Source organism: Hypanus sabinus, chromosome 16 (genome assembly GCF_030144855.1).
Source record: "Hypanus sabinus isolate sHypSab1 chromosome 16, sHypSab1.hap1, whole genome shotgun sequence".
NCBI lineage: Eukaryota > Metazoa > Chordata > Chondrichthyes > Myliobatiformes > Dasyatidae > Hypanus > Hypanus sabinus.
The window spans coordinates 2730682-2749607 of NC_082721.1; the positions used below are offsets into that span (position 1 = coordinate 2730682).

Consider the following 18926-nt stretch of genomic DNA (forward strand, 5'->3'; position numbering starts at 1 on the left):
AAAGTTAGCTTAGTAATTTAAAAGGGATGAATACCTTTGGTTTTTAATTTTTAGTAAATTGTTGACAGTTTGAAAATTTTCTTTTGATCTTACATGATGCAGAACGTTTTATAGACAAGCTGAAAATCTCCCATTTCAATACATTAAACTTAGAAAATGAGACAGCAAAATGCAAAAATAGTTGAAGGCTGAATACATTTAAGGCACCATACTGTTACGAATGTGCCACAACTCTGAGGGGCGGAAGGGTACAAAGTAGCCCCCTCCTTTTTGAGAATCGCAAGATCGCTACTAATTCGGGTCTGGGACCCAGGAAATGAGAGAGAATCCACAAGGTTTTGGAATGTGTCCTGGCCTCAGCGAAAACAAAACCCCTGATAACCGCTATTGTCTCTTGGAGACGGAATTGTGTATTGAGTACTGTATTATTCACTGAAGCCCCTCAGGGGATGACCAGAGTGGGCTGGTTGAGGGATTGCATCATCCCAACCTGATTGACATCTGAGACCCCGTGAGTAAGGATAAAAGAGGGTCTGGGGAACAACCCACCTAGACGCACCAGGAGAAACGCTGGAAAGCCAGTGACAGCGTTTTATAGCGAACACCGGTGAGGGCCTGTGTGTGTCCTCCCTTGCCAGGGTAGTGGGCTCATCACGGAAGAACAGCTTAGCTAAAGGAGAGGCCACAAGTGAACGGCCACACCAACGGGACTTCTGATGGATCAAAATCATAAAAGGAAAGCCGGCAAGTTTCTAAAAATCTCTCTCTCTCTCTCCAACAAAAGGCTGCAGCCTGCATGAACTGAGTGACTTTTATATTTCCATCGGACAATACATTATCCCCTAGACAACGATAGAGCTATTTCTTATTGATTATTATTATACCCGCTCTTTTAGATTTAGTATTGACGACGTATATTATCTGTATGTTTGCATTGATATTATTTTTGTGTATTTTTACTAATAAATACTGTTAAAAATAGTACCATCAGACTTCAACTGACCGCTCTATCTTTGCTGGTAAGTGACCCAGTTACGGGGTTCGTAACAATACGTACATATATACTGTACATCTATTATAATTTAGTTTTTTATGTATGGCAATGTACTGAAGCAAAACAACATTTCATGACATATGCCAGGGATACTAAACCCCATTGAGGTTAATGAGACTAAACTCAATAAAAACAGAACATACAGTTGAACTGTTCAGCACAGGAACAGGACCTCCCAAGTCTGTAAGGACCATTGTGCCAAGTTAAACTAACCTCATGTGCCAGAACATTGTCCACATCTCTCCATTCCCTGTCTAAATGCCTTATAAACAGTCCTGTCATATCTGCTTCCCATCAGTTCTCCTGGTTATGCATTCAGGGCAACTACTGCTCTCTGTGCAAGATGCAACATCTCTCCCTACCTTCCATGGTGAAGGCTAATTGAATCCAATCCACTAACTCACTATGTATCCCATCTACTATAAGGGACTCTGTTAAATGCTTTACTAAAGTCCATGTAGCTGATAACATTGTCCTACCCGCAATCATCTTTGTCACCTCACAGCATTAATCATTCATAATAAATGACACCCCCCATGTAGAAAGTCAGTTTAACTATCCTCTCCCCAGTTTGCTTCCAACAAACACTGAAAATGAAAAATACTCGAACCAAATCTCCTCCTGTTTGAACAGGACACAACCCCAAAAATCTAGTGGCTTCTATTAAAAGGAATTGAGCTTTATTTACTCAGTGATCTCCAATCCTGCTGAAGGGTCTTGGCCCAAAACGTTGAATGTACTGTTTTTCTATAGATGCTGCCTGGTCTGCTGAGTTCCTCCAGCATTGTGCATGCAGTGTGGAATAGACCCTTCGGGTCGCACTGACCAACAAATGCAATTTAACCTTGACTTAATCACTGGACAATTTACAAAGACCAATTCACCTACCTGGTATGCCTTTTGACCTTGGAAGGAATCCAGAGGACCAGGAGAAATTCCTTGTATTCTACGGGGAGCACATAGAGTCTCCTTACAGAGGACATTGGGGTTGAACTCCAATGCCCCGAGCAGTAATGCATTCGACTAGCCATTACGCTGCTGTGGCGCCCTAATGGAGAACAATGGAACTGTTCTATGCCACACAGATCCTAATTCTTTTAGAAACCATGTTCGTATGGAGCCCACAAACTTTCAGCAGTTTCCCATCTGCTCACTAAAGCATGGGAAGAGCAGAGAGGACCAATACAAAGGAGAGGACGTTTCAGGAATTTACATGTTTTGAATTGATAGGATCAACTTAAAAGCATTTTACTGTTTTCTGGAGTTTACCTTTAATATTTTTATAACTTATGGAAGTGACCTCCAGGTTTCTAGTCCAACATAGAACATAGAAATTTACAGCATATTACAGGCCCTTTGGCCCACAATGTTGTGCCAACCATGTAACCTACTCTGGAGATTGCCTAGAATTTCCCTAGCGCATAGCCCTCTATTTTTCTAAGCTCCATGTACCTACCCAAGAGGACCTTAAAAGACCCTATTGTATCTGCCTCCACCACCGCTGTTGGCAGTTCATTCCATGCACCCACCACTATGTGTGTGGAAAAAAAACTTACCCTAACACCCCCTCTGTACCCATTTCCAAGCACCTTAACAATATGCCCCCTCGTGTTAGCCATTTCAGCCCTGGGAGAAAGCCTCTGGCTATCCACACAATCAAGTTTAAAGTCGCATCAGTTAGTTGGTTAATTGGTTATTATAAATTAGATCTGTGATTGGGCTAGGGTTAAATAGATGGGTTGTTAAGCAGTGTGGCTAGTTGGGCTAGAATGACCTATTCTGCATTGTATCTTTAAATAATGAACAGTACACCTAATTTTATTTTAACTTTAAAAGATTTGAATGGTTAGGAGCATGGCTTCACTGGTGTTGGAGTATTTCTGTGATATGACCTTGCTTAGTGACTCAGTTTAAAGCAATCTCCCACCAGCATACCTGAGGAAGGCAAGTGTTTGTTTTGGTGCGGGGAAGCAGGAATCCATTCTGAGGAAATTCTGGGCCTTTGCCTCCAATTGTGGCATGACATACTCACGCACAGGCAAAAATTCTTCAGTTTCACTAGTGTCAGGATTTCCCTTCAGTCACATTGAGGGGACCTGGCAATCTCATTCAGACAGCTAATGAAATGAAAACCACAACTACAGATAATTTCTACCAGCTAATGCAATTATACCAACATGGATTCACTAGGCTGATTGTTAAATTGAGATCTAAGAATTTTAATCCTTGAAAGCAAGGCCATAGGTTGTGGAATCAGTTCAGAGTTGAGGTGAGTGAAGTCATCCAGACCAATCAGGAGCCTGACGGTTGTAAAGTAATAACTGTTCCTGAACCTGGTGGTGTGGGCTCAAGGCTCCTGCCCCATGACAGAAGTATGAAAAGAGCATGGCCTGGATGGAGGGGAGGGGTCCTTGCTGATGGATGTTACTTTCTTGAGACACTTCTGACACTATAGTACCAATTTCACCTGAATTTTGTGCTTTAGACTGGGATTTAGAGGCTCACTCTAAATACAAAATGATAGTTTCTTTCTTTTAAAGCGGTTTCAGTAACTCATTTTGCCACTAGATGACAACACGCTTGGCAGATTCAACATTATGGAAAGGAAATGTACTTTGATAAATGTGATGCTTATTTTGTGAATGTAACTAGAATACACCATATTCACATATTCCTTAGATATCTGGATCTTCTAAAACGTCTTTGACGAGGTGACACAAAAGAGAACACGAGATTGGGAATAATATGGCATGGATTTCTCAGTGTTTTTTCTATTTACACAATGTGTCTTTAGTATGTTCATCAGTCTTTATGTATAGTTTTTAACAAATTCTATTCTGTTTCTTGATTTTCCTATAAATGCCTGCAAAAAATGAATCTTCAGGTAATAGATAATGACAAATACATACTTTGATAATAAACTTTACTTTGACTTAGTATATGTAGAGAAAGCAGATTAGAAGCAAACAGGTTATTTTCTGATTGGAACGTTGTGACATATGGGACACCAGAGGGAATGGCGTCGGAACTACAACTGCTCAACCTATATCAAGAAAGTGTAATACAATCAGGCTGGGTGGCATACAGGACACGGAACTACTGCTAGATGAGTACACATGATCCGTTATTTATCAGCTGTCTTTGTTTATATGAAAAGATTCAAGTCTCAGAGATACAAGATGCAAAGGGAAGGACATGCAGATCGAATCTAATGTGGAGCTTCATCCACTCTGATTTAAAAGTAAAAAAGCAGTATTTGTTAAAAAATGAAAACTGTAAGTTAGTATTCAGAGGTACCAAGATGTCCTTTTTATATTGATGACTTAATATTAATAAATAGGTGCAGCAAATGATAACTCTACTGGAAAAGTATATTACTGTGGTGAAACTGCAGCTGGAATACCATGTACAAGTCTGGCATTCCTACCCACAAACTGGCACGTGATGGAGGAAGAGATACGTTCATCTGATTGATTACTAGGATGGTAGATTTGCAAGGATGTGAGAGTCAACCAAGGATTTATGGAGTTTACTAAAAGGAGTAATATCATTCAGATGAAAATCTTTACGAGGCTGAACATGAAGACACACAGAAGAAAAGAAATAACTTCATGTAGAGTAGCGAATCTAAAGAATATTCTTCCCATATGACCAGTACTGATTGCGGACCTTTAGCCCAACAAGTCCTGTTTCTGTTGCAGTCTTATTAACCCCAAACCCCTGAAGAACTTCCTTACCAGATAAACCAAGACACACATATGTTCCTTGGGTAGCCAGTGAAAGAGGTCTGCAGGATTACTGGGTAAGATTTCATCATCATGTAATGTGGAGATGGTTTGAATACACTGCTGCAGCTGCTTCAAACAAGGCTTCACGCTTTTGACCTGAAGTACACATTATCTGTTATTAATCAACTGTTTTTGTTTTTCAAACTGCTTGCATCTCAAAAAAGTATATTTTGGAAAATATTATACAAACATCTCTGAAGATCTATCCTGGGCCCAACATACTGATGCAATTACAAAGAAGGCATGACAGCAGCTATATTTCATCAGGAGTTTGAGAAAATTTAATAGGTCATCAAAGACTCTCACAAATTTCTGCAGATGTACAATGGAGAGCATTCTAACTGGTTGCATCACCGTCTGGCATGGAGGGGCCACTACACAAGATTGGAAAAAGCTGCAGAAAGTTATAAACTCAGCCAGCTCCATCATGGGTACTAGCCTCCCCAACATCAAGGACACCTTCAAAAGGCAATGCTTCAAAAAAGATGGCATTAATCATTAAGGACCTTCGAAGCCAGGACATGCCCTCTTCTCATTGCTACCATCAAGGTGGTGGTATAGAAGACACACACACATATTTTAGGAACGGCCTCTTCCTCTCAGTCATCAGATTTCTGAATGAACAACGAACTCATGAATATTACCTCACTATTTTCCCCAATACTTATTTAAATACTTTTTTCATACATACTTATTGTAATTGATAGTTCTTTTTAATTCTGCATCGCAATGTGCTGCTGCCACAAAACTACAAGTGTCACAACATATGCCAGTGATATTAAACCTGATTTTGATTGTGAGCTGCATCAATTAATTTTAACTATAGGTGCAACCATGTCTGACTAATTTTAGTACTCTACCTTGCAGATCTACAACAGTGTTGCTACGAATTCCATTTGACAGAAACCAGCTAGATTATACTGAAACACTATAAAGCAGGTTTAACAGTGCTGGCACTGTTTAGATAAAGTTGCTTTGCTCACCTGCCCTGCATCCAGATAGTGTGTGACTTGTAGTACCAGAAAGAAGACACGCAAAGACTCCTTCTGTATGGGATTTCCCTGCCAGTTCTCTACAATCTGGCCGCATAGAGTCAGCAGAGGATGAACCTCTTGCAGTTTCCGTTCCATCAACAGCAGCTGGGGACCAATGGGAGAAAACATTACTTAAACATCTCAGCTACAACCTGAAGAGTCATGGAAATAATCAACAACACTTCCACTGACCATCACCAATAGAATTCTGGAACTGAACATCGACAGTTTATTTATTTCCATACATGCTGCCTGACCTGTTGAGTCTCCTCAACATTTTGAGTGTGTTGCTCTGTAACTGACACCTTACTATAAACTGCAGTGTTTGTTACTACCCACTGTCACTGTGAAGATTATGCCCTGTATGCCCTGTACTTTCAACTCTGAAACATGTGAATAGAATTGCCTTACATAAACATGATCCTTTGAAGGGATTTTCTTTGGTAGCTCACCCACCTGCAGTTTCTGGCATTTGATGGAACTGACCTGGTTAATAGATCATCAATCAATCTGATGGTAGCCTTCAACCTGATGGCAAGAACAATGATTTCTCCAACTTCCAGTAATTTTCTTCCCCAACCATCTTCTTCATTTCTCTACTCTAGCCTCTTCTTCTCCTCCTCACCTGCCTACCCCCTCCCTCTGGGGCCTCTCCTCCTCACCTTTCTCCCATGATCCACTCTTCCCTCCTATCAGATTCCTTTCTCTCTAGCTTTTTCACTTTAACAATTTTTTCCTCCCAGTTTCTTACTTCATCCCCTTCCCCCACCACCCAGTTATTCTGCCTTCTTCCCCCACCTTCCTTTCCAGTCCTGATGAAGGGCTTCAGCCTGAAGCACCGACAGTTCATTCACTTCCATAGATGTTGCCTGACCTGCTGACTTCCTCCAGCATTTTGTGTGTTGATTGATCTTCCAGCAATGATGAGCTCTGGGAAACACAATCCACTGACATTATGGTAGCAGCTCTGAACACGTGAGCTAATTCTACATAAACTGCATCATTACAGAAAATGCTGGGAATACTGAGGTAGTACTTGTGAAACAGAGCCAACTGAAGACACAATTCAAGTTCTGACCTGAAATGTTAACCATCTCCATTTGCACAGTTATTGCCTGGTACACTAAATATTTTCAGCATTTGTTGTTTTCCAGCATCTACAGTTCTTTATCAAGCCCCCCCCCCCCGGAATTAAAATTGATTTTTTTTCTCACTTATGACAACACAAGGAAAACATTTTGCCCATTGGCTCTCTTAACAGTGTGAAGCAATGAGGGATCTTGGAGTCCATGCAAGTTGATAGGATGTTTAAGATGGTGTATGGTGTGTTGGCTTTCATTAGTCAGTGGATTGAGTTCAAGAGACACGAGGTAATATTGCAGCTTTACTTCAGTTGCAGCACACTTCAAATACTGTGCTCACATTATCTGGTTATCTCATTATAGAAAGGATGTGGAAACTTTAGAGAGGGTGCAGAGCACATTAACCAGGAGAGCATGTCTTATGAGGATAGATTGAGCTATGGCTCTTCTCTTGGTTGAGCCAAGTCCTGCCGAAGAGTTTCAGCCCAAAATGTTGACTATACTCTTTTCCTAGAAGCTGCCTGGCCTGCTGAGTTCTTCCAGCATTTTGTGTGTGTTGCTGGGATTTCCAGCAGCTGGAGTTTCTCTTGTTTGGCTTTTCTCATTGGAGCAAAGGAAGATGTGATATGACTTGATTGAGATGTACAATGATAAGAGGTGCAAATTGATAAGATAGCCAGAGACATTTTCCCAGGCTGGAAATGGCTTATACAAGGTGGCATAATTTTAAGGTTATTAAAGTACTTCATTAACTTTGCTTCCAACTTTCACCTTGCCCTCAAACTTACCTGGTCCATTTCCTCCCTCCCCTTTCTTGATCTTTCTGTCTCCATCTCTGGAGACGGCCTATCCACTGATATCTACTATAAACCTACAGACTCTCACAGCTACCTGGTCTATTCCTCTTCCTCTGTCTCTTGCAAAAAGGCTATTCCCTTCTCACAGTTCCTCCGTCTCCGCCGCATCTGCTCTCAGGATGAGGCTTTTCTTTCTAGGACAAAGGAGATGTCTTCCTTTTTTAAGCAAAGGGGCTTTCCTTCGTCCACCATCAACTCTGCTCTCAAATGCATCTCTCCCATTTCCCTCACATCTGCCCTCACTCCATCCACCCGCCACCCCACTCGGGATAGGGTTCCTCTTGTCCTTACCTACCACCCCACCAGCCTCCAGGTCCAACATATAATTCTCCGTAACTTCCGCCACCTCCAACGGGATCCCACTACCAAACACATTTTCCCCTCCCCCCCTTTCTGCTTTTCGCAGGGATCACTCCCTACGCGACTCCCTTGTCCACTTGTCCCTCCCCATCCCTTCCCACCGATCTCCCTCCTGGCACTTATCCTTGTAAATGGAACAAGTGCTACACCTGCCCTGACACTTCCTCCTTCACCACCATTCAGGGCCCCAGACAGTCCTTCCAGGTGAGGCGACACTTCACCTGTGAGTCGGCTGGTGCGGTATACTGCGTCTGGTGCTCCCGATGTGGCCTTTTATATATTGGCGAGACCCGACGCAGACTGGGAGACCGTTTCATGTAACACCTACACTCGGTCCGCCAGAAAAAGCAGGATCTCCCAGTGGCCATACATTTTAATTCCACGTCCCATTCCAATTCTGATATGTCTATCCATGGCCTCCTCTACTGTCAAGATGAAGCCATACTCAAGTTAGAGGAACAACACCTTATATACCGGCTGGGTAGCCTCCAACCTGATGGCATGAACTTTGACTTCTCTAACTTCCGTTAATGCCCCTCCTCCCCTTCTTACCCCTTCCCTGACATATTTAGTTGTTTGCTTGTTCTCCATCTCCCTCTGGTGCTCCCCCCCTTCCTTTCTTTCTCCTGAGGCCTCCCGTCCTATGATCCTTTCCCTTCTCCAGCTCTGTATCACTTTCGCCAATCACCTTTCCAGCTCATAGCTTCGTCCCACCCCCTCCGGTCTACTCCTATCATTTTGCATTTCCCCCTCCCCCCTCTACTTTCAAATCTCTTACTATCTTTCCTTTCAGTTAGTCCTGACGAAGGGTCTTGGCCCGAAACGTCAACAGGCTTCTCCCTATAGATGCTGCCTGGCCTGCTGTGTTCCACCAGCATTTTGTGTGTGTTGTTTCTTGTTTTAATTTATTGTTTTATATATAAACAGAGTGATAGGTGTACAGAACACCCTGCCAAGGGTGTTGGTAGAGACAGATACATTAGAGACATTTAAGAAGCTCTTAGGTAGGCCCATGGATGATGGAAAAATGTAGGGTTATGTAGGAGGGAAGGGTTATATTGACCTTAGAGTAGGTTAAAAGGTGCCTGTACTGTGTTGTGCTTTTCTGTGTTTTATGTTAAAAGAGATCCAGCTTGATTTTTGGCAAAAAAAAACTCCCTGAAATTTCATCAGTACCAATGCTTTTTGGCCTGATCAATTCAAGCCCCATTGAAGAACCGCAAGGATATTTCGTCCCTGACACCGAGTTCTCCTGCTGAAGTTCACTGTGTTGCAGTTAATGTCCTAGAAGTCCTGTCCCCCTCCAGTTGACTGTTATTATGAAGGGATTCTCCCTTCCATTTTGTCTGCGATGAGCACAGATGGCACAATGTTTAGAGCAGGGAAAAATGCACACACATTAAGTCAGTTAGCAATTATATGAATCAGAAACACTTACCATGCCTTTGCTTAAGAGGAAGAGCGCTCTGCAAGAGAAGTAGTTTACATTTCCAATTAGACATTTATTTCAATAAAAGACACGCAAAATGTTAAACCTCTCTGGGGAAAATTCACAATACATTTGAGATTTTCTAGAATCCTGCTGCAGAGAACTAACCAGAGTGTCCAGGGTGACATCCCAGGGTAGCACTGAGGGAGAGCTGTAGCTCTACGGTTGCAGACTGTCAAGCATGGCATTACTGAAGATGCCACCTACCTGCTCTGTCCCATTTGTGACTCCAAACTCAATGTGAATGACTATATTTTTGTTAATTCTTTTTTTTTAATTTTCGGGAGCTGGGCTTTGTTGTCAAGTTAAGCAGGTATTGTCATCTTTAACTGTGCTTGAATTGAGTTATAATTTCACAGGACATTTAAGCGTTACCCAAGCAATAGTGGCCATGGAGTTCTATACAAGTGTCAGATTCTCTTCCACCCATTTCACTAATATTCACAGGGGTTTTAATGATAATACAGTTGTTCTCGAAGTCATTATTAATCAAAGGGCAGTACAATAGTGTAACTGATTACAGTGCCAACGCTGTCCATAAGGAATTTGTACATTCTCCAACACAGTCTGCTTGCTTGCTTCCCCATTCTTTTTAAATTTTGTTTTCTCTTCTATTGTTAAAGGGTGGCACAGTAGTGTAGTGGTTAATGTACACAAATACAGTGTCCGTGATCACAGCTTAATTTCCACTGTTGCCTGTAAGGAGTTTGTACAGTCTCCCTGTGACTGTATGTTTACTCTGGGTACTCCAGTTTCTTCTCACATTCCAAAGATGTACAGGTTAGGGTTAGTAAATCGTGGGCATGCTACATTGGCACTGGAAGCTACGACAACTCGGGCCACCCCTAGCTCAACCTCAGACTGTGTTGGTCATTGACACAGGTCAAGTGAACTTGGCCTTTCCTCTTCGGAGTGACAACGGATGAGAGGTGACCTGATAGAGGTGTATAATATAACCATATAACAATCACAGCACGGAAACAGGCCATCTTGGCCCTCCTAGTCCATGCCGAACCCTTAATCTCACCTAGTCCCACCTACCCGCACTCAGCCCATAACCCTCCACTCCTTTCCTGTCCATATACCTATCCAATTTTACCTTAAATGACACAACTGAACTGGCCTCTACTACTTCTACAGGAAGCTCATTCCACACAGCTATCACTCTTTGAGTAAAGAAATACCCCCTTGTGTTTCCCTTAAACTTCTGCCCCCTAACTCTCAAATCATGTCCTCTAGTTTGAATCTCCCCTACTCTCAATGGAAACAGCCTGTTCACGTCAACTCTATCTATCCCTCTCAAAATTTTAAATACCTCGATCAAATCCCCCCCTCAACCTTCTACACTCCAATGAATAGAGACCTAACTTGTTCAACCTTTCTCTGTAACTTAATTGTTGAAACCCAGGTAACATCCTAGTAAATTGTCTCTGCACTCTCTCTAATTTATTGATATCTTTCCTATAATTCGGTGACCAGAACTGCACACAATATTCCAAATTTGGCCTTACCAATGCCTTGTACAACTTTAGCATAACATCCCAACTTCTGTACTCAATGCTTTGATTTATAAAGGCCAGCGTTCCAAAAGCCCTCTTCACCACCCTATCTACATGAGACTCCACTTTCAGGGAACTATGCAGTTATTCCTAGATCTCTCTGTTCCTCTGCATTCCTCAATGCCCTACCATTTACTCTGTATGTTCTATTTGGATTATTCCTGCCAAAATGTAGAACCTCACACTTCTCAGCATTAAACTCCATCTGCCAACGTTCAGCCCATTCTTCTAACCGGCATAAATCTCCCTGCAAGCTTTGAAAATCCACCTCATTATCCACAACACCTCCTACCTTAGTATCATCGGCATACTTACTAATCCAATTTACCACCCCATCATCCAGATCATTTATGTATATTACAAACAACATTGGGCCCAAAACAGATCCCTGAGGCACCCCGCTAGTCACCGGCCTCCATCCCGATAAACAATTATCCACCACTACTCTCTGGCATCTCCCATCTAGCCACTGTTGAATCCATTTTATTACTCCAGCATTAATACCTAACGACTGAACCTTCTTAACTAACCTTCCATGTGGAACTTTGTCAAAGGCTTTGCTGAAGTCCATATAGACTACATCCACTGCCTTACCCTCGTCAACATTCCTCGTAACTTCTTCAAAAAATTCAATAAGGTTTGTCAAACATGACCTTCCACGCACAAATCCATACTGGCTACTTCTAATCAGATCCCGTCTATCCAGATAATTATAAATACTATCTCTAAGAATACTTTCCATTAATTTACCCACCACTGATGTCAAACTGACAGGTCTATAATTGCTAGGCTTCCTTCTAGAACCCTTTTTAAACAATGGAACCACATGAGCAATACGCCAATCCTCCGGCACAATCCCCGTTTCTAATGACATATTAAAGATCTCCGTCAGAGCTCCTGCTATTTCTACATGAGGGGGCAATGATCGTGTGGATAGCCAGAGGCTTTTTCTTAGGGTTGAAATGGATAACACAGGGGGGCATAGTTTTAAAGTGCTTGGAAATAGGTACCGAGGGGATGTCAGGGTTAAATTTTTTCACACAGAGAGTGGTGGGTGTGTGGAATGCACTGCCAGTGGCAGTGGTGGAAGCAGATAAAATAGGGTATTTTAAGAGCCTCTTAGATAGGTACATGGAGCTCAGAAAAATAGAGGGCTCTGACCCAGGGAAATTCTAGACAGTTTCTAGAGTAGGTTACATGGTCGGCACAACATTGTGGGCCGAAGGGCCTGTACTGTGCTGTAGATTTCTATGTTCTATGACACAAACCCCACATTTCACTGTCTATGTTTCAACACACATACAACAGATAAAGATCATTTAATATTTAAATTGTTGTTTCCAGAGTCCAGATTATTGAAAAATTTTAACTTCCGCAGCTGTCATGGTAAGATTTGATCGCCAGTACCCAGATTACCAGTCGGATAGCCACTGCACCAGCAACATCTCACTCTGAAATGAGCCAGCAAGCAACAGACATCAGACCATCTCTCCATAAAATTTATTTATTAAAATAAAAAGCTTGTGGCTTGGTTTATTTTGCCAGCTGTTCATCAGTCGCAGAGATTTGGGACTTACCTGGTATATTCTGATCCCACTACTCTTGCATACTCAGCTCCAACTCCTAAGAGGTCACATGCTGAGACCAAATCTTTTTCTAACGTGTGCAATTGCTGTCAGAAGAGGAAAACAAAATGAATTAAAGGACTGCTTTAATTTTTTCCTTCCTTTAAATTATGAAAATGAGGCGTATTTCTTCTGACCATTGGGTGTATGGGATGCCCAGTAAGGAGTAGCACCTCTGGTGAAGGGACTTGTCATGTCCATTCTGGGGCAGCTCATCCACTTTTGGGCCCCCCCAGACACTCAGCTCTCACCTGTGGCCTCAAGTAGCTGTTTGTGGCGACACCCCAGTATACTGTTCCAACAAGTGGGCTAAATGAAGTGAAGGTAGCCAGAAGTTCTTATACCACGGCAAGATTCCTGTCTTAGCATGTGAAGTCAGCTCTGGTGAACTGAGTGGATAAGTTCTACAGTGAAAGTTCTACAGAGCCAAGAAGGTGGCTCTGCAACACTCCTCAGAGAGCAAAGGGCATAATGAGGCACAAGAGAAGTCATGGTCATCCACTGCAACATCAATTGCAACAACTACTCGTACCACTTGACTCAAATGTCCAAGGTTAAGAGAATGGAACTGCCTCACTGAACAGCTCTTCCATTTTAAAAACTCTCCCACACAGGTTTCCTATCATAATCAAATATGACAGACAACCAACAGAAAATGTAGAAATACATGGTGTATAATGTAGATGAATTTCACCCAAAAGGAAAGATTAGATACAAGAAACATCAAATGGAGTGAACTGGGCAGCTAGACTGCCACCTCCACCTACTGATTCAACAACCAGGCCATCCATCCCAAGGTCCTACACCGCTATCAATAAACTTTATCAGAACGTCAATGGGCAGGAATATTAGGATCGGACAATTTCCCTCAGCAATTACGGGATGACTTAAGTCAAATATGAACCTTTCCGATAACTTCCAACACAGGCTACTGACAAATTCTAAAGACTGAAACAATCATATGGGAGAGTAGATAGAGGACAGAGATGAAGAGAAACTGTTTTTCCTAAAGACTAGTGAAAATGATACTGTGGAATTTACTGTACAGGGAAGCTGCCTCATTAAATATACTTTAGACTGTTAGATGTTTTTACAGCAGCGGAATTAAGTAGGTGGGGCTGAGTCTATGGTCAGATCAGCCACGGCAGAGCAGGAGTGACAAAGCTTATGTTCTTGCGGTGGTACTCTCTAACCTTGTGAAAATCTCTCTCCCTTCATCCAGAGCCACAGTGCAACCATTAAGTTAAGAAGTGTGCCTCGAGTCCACACTGGAAAAGACAACACTGACTGGTGAACATTGTGGGCCGAAGGACCTGCACTGTATTGAAGTGTTCTGTTCGAAGATGCTCAGGACAGAGCAAGAACGGTATGGAGGGAAAAAAACTGCTCAGTAACCAGATCGAGAGGAAGATTAAACATCTGATTGATTGTCATCACCATTAATTCAGTGGTGGCACTCCTTGTGAAGAATTCACAAAAATTTGGCTTTTACATTCACCATTGAGCTGTGAGACACAGCCACATATCAAGGGCACAGGTCTTTCAGCCCGTCTTTCTGTGCCAAACCATTAATCTACCTCGTTCCACAGACCTGTATCCAGACAATAGCCCGCCATACCCCTCCCATGTACTTTATCCGATTTCTCTTAAATGCTGAAAACGACCTCACATCCACCACTTCCACTAGCAGCTTGTTCCAGTCTCCCCACCTTCTGAGTGAAGGAGTTTCCCCTCATGTTCAGCATTTAACCTTTCACCCTTAACCCATGACCACTACTTGTACTCTCACCCAACCTCAGTGGAAAAAACTGTTTGCATTTACACTATCTATACCCTCATAATTTTGTATACTTCTAACAAATCTCCCCTCATTCTCCTATGCTCCAGGGAATAAAGTCACAACCTACTCAACCTTTTCCTAAAACTAGGTCCTTAAGTCCTAGCAGCTTCCTAAATTTTATCTGTACTGTTTTCGATCTTATTTCCATCTTTCCTGTAGGGAGGTGGCTAAAACTCACAAAAATCTTATACAATTTCAACATAACATCCCAACTCCTGTATCCAATATACTGATTTCAGAACACCAACGCACCAAAACCTTATAACCCTATCAACCCGCGATGCCACTTTCAACAAATAGTGGACCTGTATTCCCAGATCCCTTTGTTCTACCACACCTCTCAGTGCTCTACTGTTTATGGGTCCTTCCAAAGTGCAACACCTCACACTGGTCTCCATTAAATTCCATCTATCATTTTCAGCCCATTTTCCCCCCAAGCTGTCCAGATCCTGTAGCAAGCTTTGATAATCTTCCTCACTGTCCACTACATCCCAATCTTGGTGTCATTCACAAATTTGCTGATCCAGTTTACCACACCATCCAGGTCATTGATACAGAAAACAACAATGGACACAGCACCTATCCCTCCAGCATGCCATGTCACAGAACTCCATTCAGAGAGGCAACCATCTAGAACAACTGTCTAATCCAATTTACTACCTCATCTTGAATGCCGAGCAACCGAACCTTCTTGACCAACCTCCCATGTGGGACCTTGTCAAAGGCCTTGCTGAAGTCCACACAGACAATAACCACTGTGTTTCCTTTAACTTTCCTAGTAATGCATGAAAAACTAACTAAAAACCTTCAAATAACTTTCCCAATACTCAGGCTCACTGGCAATAATTTCTGGCTTATTCTTAGAGCCTTTCTTAAACAACAGAACAATATTAGGTATCCTCTAATCCCTTACACCTCATCCACACCTAAAGATTTTTAAAATCTCTGCTAGGGCAGACATCTACAGACTCTGTCTGTCTCCTGAGTAATTACAGATGCAAGCAAAATGCATTTAAGATCTCCCCCTTCTCTTTTGGCCTCACACATAGATTACCTATCTCATCTTCCAGATCAATTTTGTCACTTGCCATCCTTTTGCTCTCAATATATCTGTAGAAGCCCTGAGGATTCTCCTTCATCTTGCCTGGTAGAGCAACCACATGCCTTCTTTTAGTCCTACTGATTTCCTTAAGTGTTCTTCTGCATTTCTTATACCTCAAGAACCTCAGTTGTTCCTTTACCTGCAATGCATCTTTTTTTTCTTAACCAGGGCCTCGATATCTCTCAAGAACCTGTTATCCTTGCCTTTTATACTGACGGGTATCAAAATGGTTGTTGTGATGCACCTGAACTCCTTTTAGACTCGGGCTGGACTACAGAGAACAGGGAGGAGGTCCAGTCCCTGCACACATAGCACATAGGCCGACTGGTGTGTGGACATGCCCTGGTGCTCATGAACCAGATTCCCAGCTATGGGTAAATAGCCCCACTGCCTTGTGGGCAGACTCGAGAGAGATAAAGGCTATGGGAGTAAACCCAGTCAGTAAATCCGGAGTGGAGCCCCTAAGGCGGCTGGACATCATTGAACATCCTTCCGGCAGCTCCTGCAGCCAAGCTGGTGCCAAATGTATTGCTTCGTAAATTTTCCTTTTACTATACTAGTGAGGCCAAGAGGGGGATCTTAATGACTGGGCATCTCAGGACCTCCATAGCTTCCACCCAGGTTTGTAATGATCATCATCACCCATTGTCCTTCAAGACAAGACAGATGCCAACCTTTTCTGACAAGCACAAACCACCTTTGTACTCTCAAAACTTCACTTTTGGCCTCACATTTACCAAGTACACCTTTGCCAGAAAACAGCCTGACCCAATCCACACTTAACAGATCCTTTCCAAAACCATCAAAAATGGCCTTTCTCCAATTTAGAATCTCAAACAGAGGGCCAGACCAACTCTTTTCCATAATCACCTTGAGACTAATGGCATTATGATTACTAGATGTAAAGTGTTACCTTACAAAAACCTCTGTCACTTCCCCTGTCTCGCTCCCTAGTGATCTAGTATTGCACTCTAGTTGCAACTTCTATATCCTGATTAAGGAAACTTTCCTGAACACAATTGACAAACTCTTTCCCATCCAGCCCTTTTACAGTTTGGGAATTCCAGTGAACATGTGGAAAGTTAAAATCATCTACTTATCACAACCTTTCTTTTTTGCAACAGTCTGCAATCTCTACAGATTTGCTTGAACTTTTGGGTGGTCTATAATCCCAATAACGTGGTCATACCATTCTTATTCCTCAGATCTGCCCACAAAGCCTCACTAGACAAGCTCGTTGGTCTGTCCTGTCTGAACACTGCCGTGACATTTTCCCTGACTAGTAATGCCACCCCTCCCCTTTTAATCCCTCCCACTCTACCCACAATGGAACCCCAGACTGAGCTGCTCCTCCTAAAAACAAGTCTCACTGTGGCTACAATGTCTAATTTCACATGCTGATCCATGCCCTAAGCTCAACTATCTTTCCTACAATACTCCTACACTGAAAAACAACATTAGTCCCACCAGGCTCAACATCTCAATTCCTGACTTTGTATGTTGGTTTAATAACATTTCTCCATTATTTGTTCTGATGCTGTGGTTCCCATTTCCCTGTAAATCTAGTTGTAAACACCACCCACATACACACTAGCAAACTAGCAAACTTGCACTAGCAAACTTTCTCACTAGGATATCAGTCCCCAACCTGGTCCCTTATTTCCTGGAAGAGAGTACAATGATCTAAATAACTGAAGCCCTCTCTCTTGCACCAACTCCTTAGCCGCATGTTAACTACATGATCCTGTATTTCTGGTCTCACTAGTACGTGACACAGGTAGCAATCCTGAGAATCTAATCATGGAGATCCTGCCCTTTAACTTAGCACCTCACTCTCTGAACTCACTTTTCAGGACTTCATCATCCATCCAAACCACGTCACTGGTACAAATGTAGATCACAACCTTTGGCTGCGCACCCTCCCACTTAAGAAAGCTGTGGACTCGATCTGAGATGTCCCCAACCCTGCCACCCCAAACCATCTGTGAATCTCAATCTCACCCACAGAACCTCCTTTTTGTTCCCCTAACCAATGAATCCTCAATCGTTACCCTAACCCACTTCACCACCCCCCACCCACACTTCTGAGCCAGGCTCAGTGCCAGAGACTTGAGAGGGGAATGGCTACAGAGGTTTCTACAGTGGCTGTCTTTCCCCTTTTCCCCTCCTGACAGTCACCAGGCACCTGTTTCCTACACCCTGGGTGTAACCACCTCCCTATATGTCCTGTCTATCAACCTCTCAGGCTCCTGAATGATCTGGATTTCATCCAGGTCCAATCCAAGTCCTTAACATGGTCTGTTAGAAACTGCAGCTGGATGTACTTTTTGCAGATGTAGTTGTCAGGGACACTGGAAGTCTCCCTGCCTTCCCACATCCCACAAGAGCATAGCAATACCCTGTCTAGCACCCCCACGGCTTTAAATGTGCAATAAGAATAAATAATGAAAAAAATACCTACAACCTGCACCTCTCCTCAGAGAAGCCTCTGAACCAGAGCCTCAACTCCCCTCTTCAACACTGGCCCACTCACTTAATGGCCACTCCGCTAAACCCAACTTCTTTGACACTTGCTAATTGCCTAATTATGTGCAATCTAATGTCTCCTTGGGACTGTGGTGTGCAAAATGTGCTGACTACTCCCACATACTTCTTTTGAACTCTCCCCCACCTCCACACAATCTATATCTCCTTTGGACAGTGGCATGCGAAAAGGAGGTTAGCTATTTTGAGAGTTGTGCTATGGAAGAGGAGTAAATGGAAAGTAATGCAAAGTTCATGAAATGAGGGTTGGATTAGGTCACTGCAAATACCAACTTCGGGCTTTCCTCTGAAATGTCTCCTGGTTGATCAGAGGCACTCAGAGTTGGTTAAGCTCTCAGTTCAACACTTGTGACATAGTGAACCTTCACCATGTCGTGAACCCCGCAGTAACCATAACAAACTAAAGATACATACTGCAAGCTGAAAGAGCAGTCGACAATGCCAGTAAGGTGTCTGCTGAGAAATCTGAATTGCTTTGCGTAGAAGTGGTTTTGCTGAATCAACCAGATTCTGAAAGACAAACAGCATCATTTCTTTAAACAAAGTTATGAATCAGGCAGAGACATAAACGAAGACTTGTCTCACAAGATGT

General features: G+C 42.7%; 1 protein-coding gene across 1 annotated transcript in view; it reads right to left on the reverse strand.

The window, feature by feature from the left end:
• Nucleotides 1-18926, reverse strand: part of mau2 (MAU2 sister chromatid cohesion factor) — a 72479-nt gene that overhangs the window by 36083 nt on the left and 17470 nt on the right. The window contains exons 4-8 of the mRNA XM_059990987.1: nt 18749-18844; nt 12801-12895; nt 9614-9641; nt 5826-5981; nt 4792-4938 (exon numbers count right to left, since the gene is read on the reverse strand). Of these exons, the coding sequence (XP_059846970.1) occupies nt 4792-4938; nt 5826-5981; nt 9614-9641; nt 12801-12895; nt 18749-18844 (522 nt within the window). The remainder of the gene's footprint in view (nt 1-4791; nt 4939-5825; nt 5982-9613; nt 9642-12800; nt 12896-18748; nt 18845-18926) is intronic.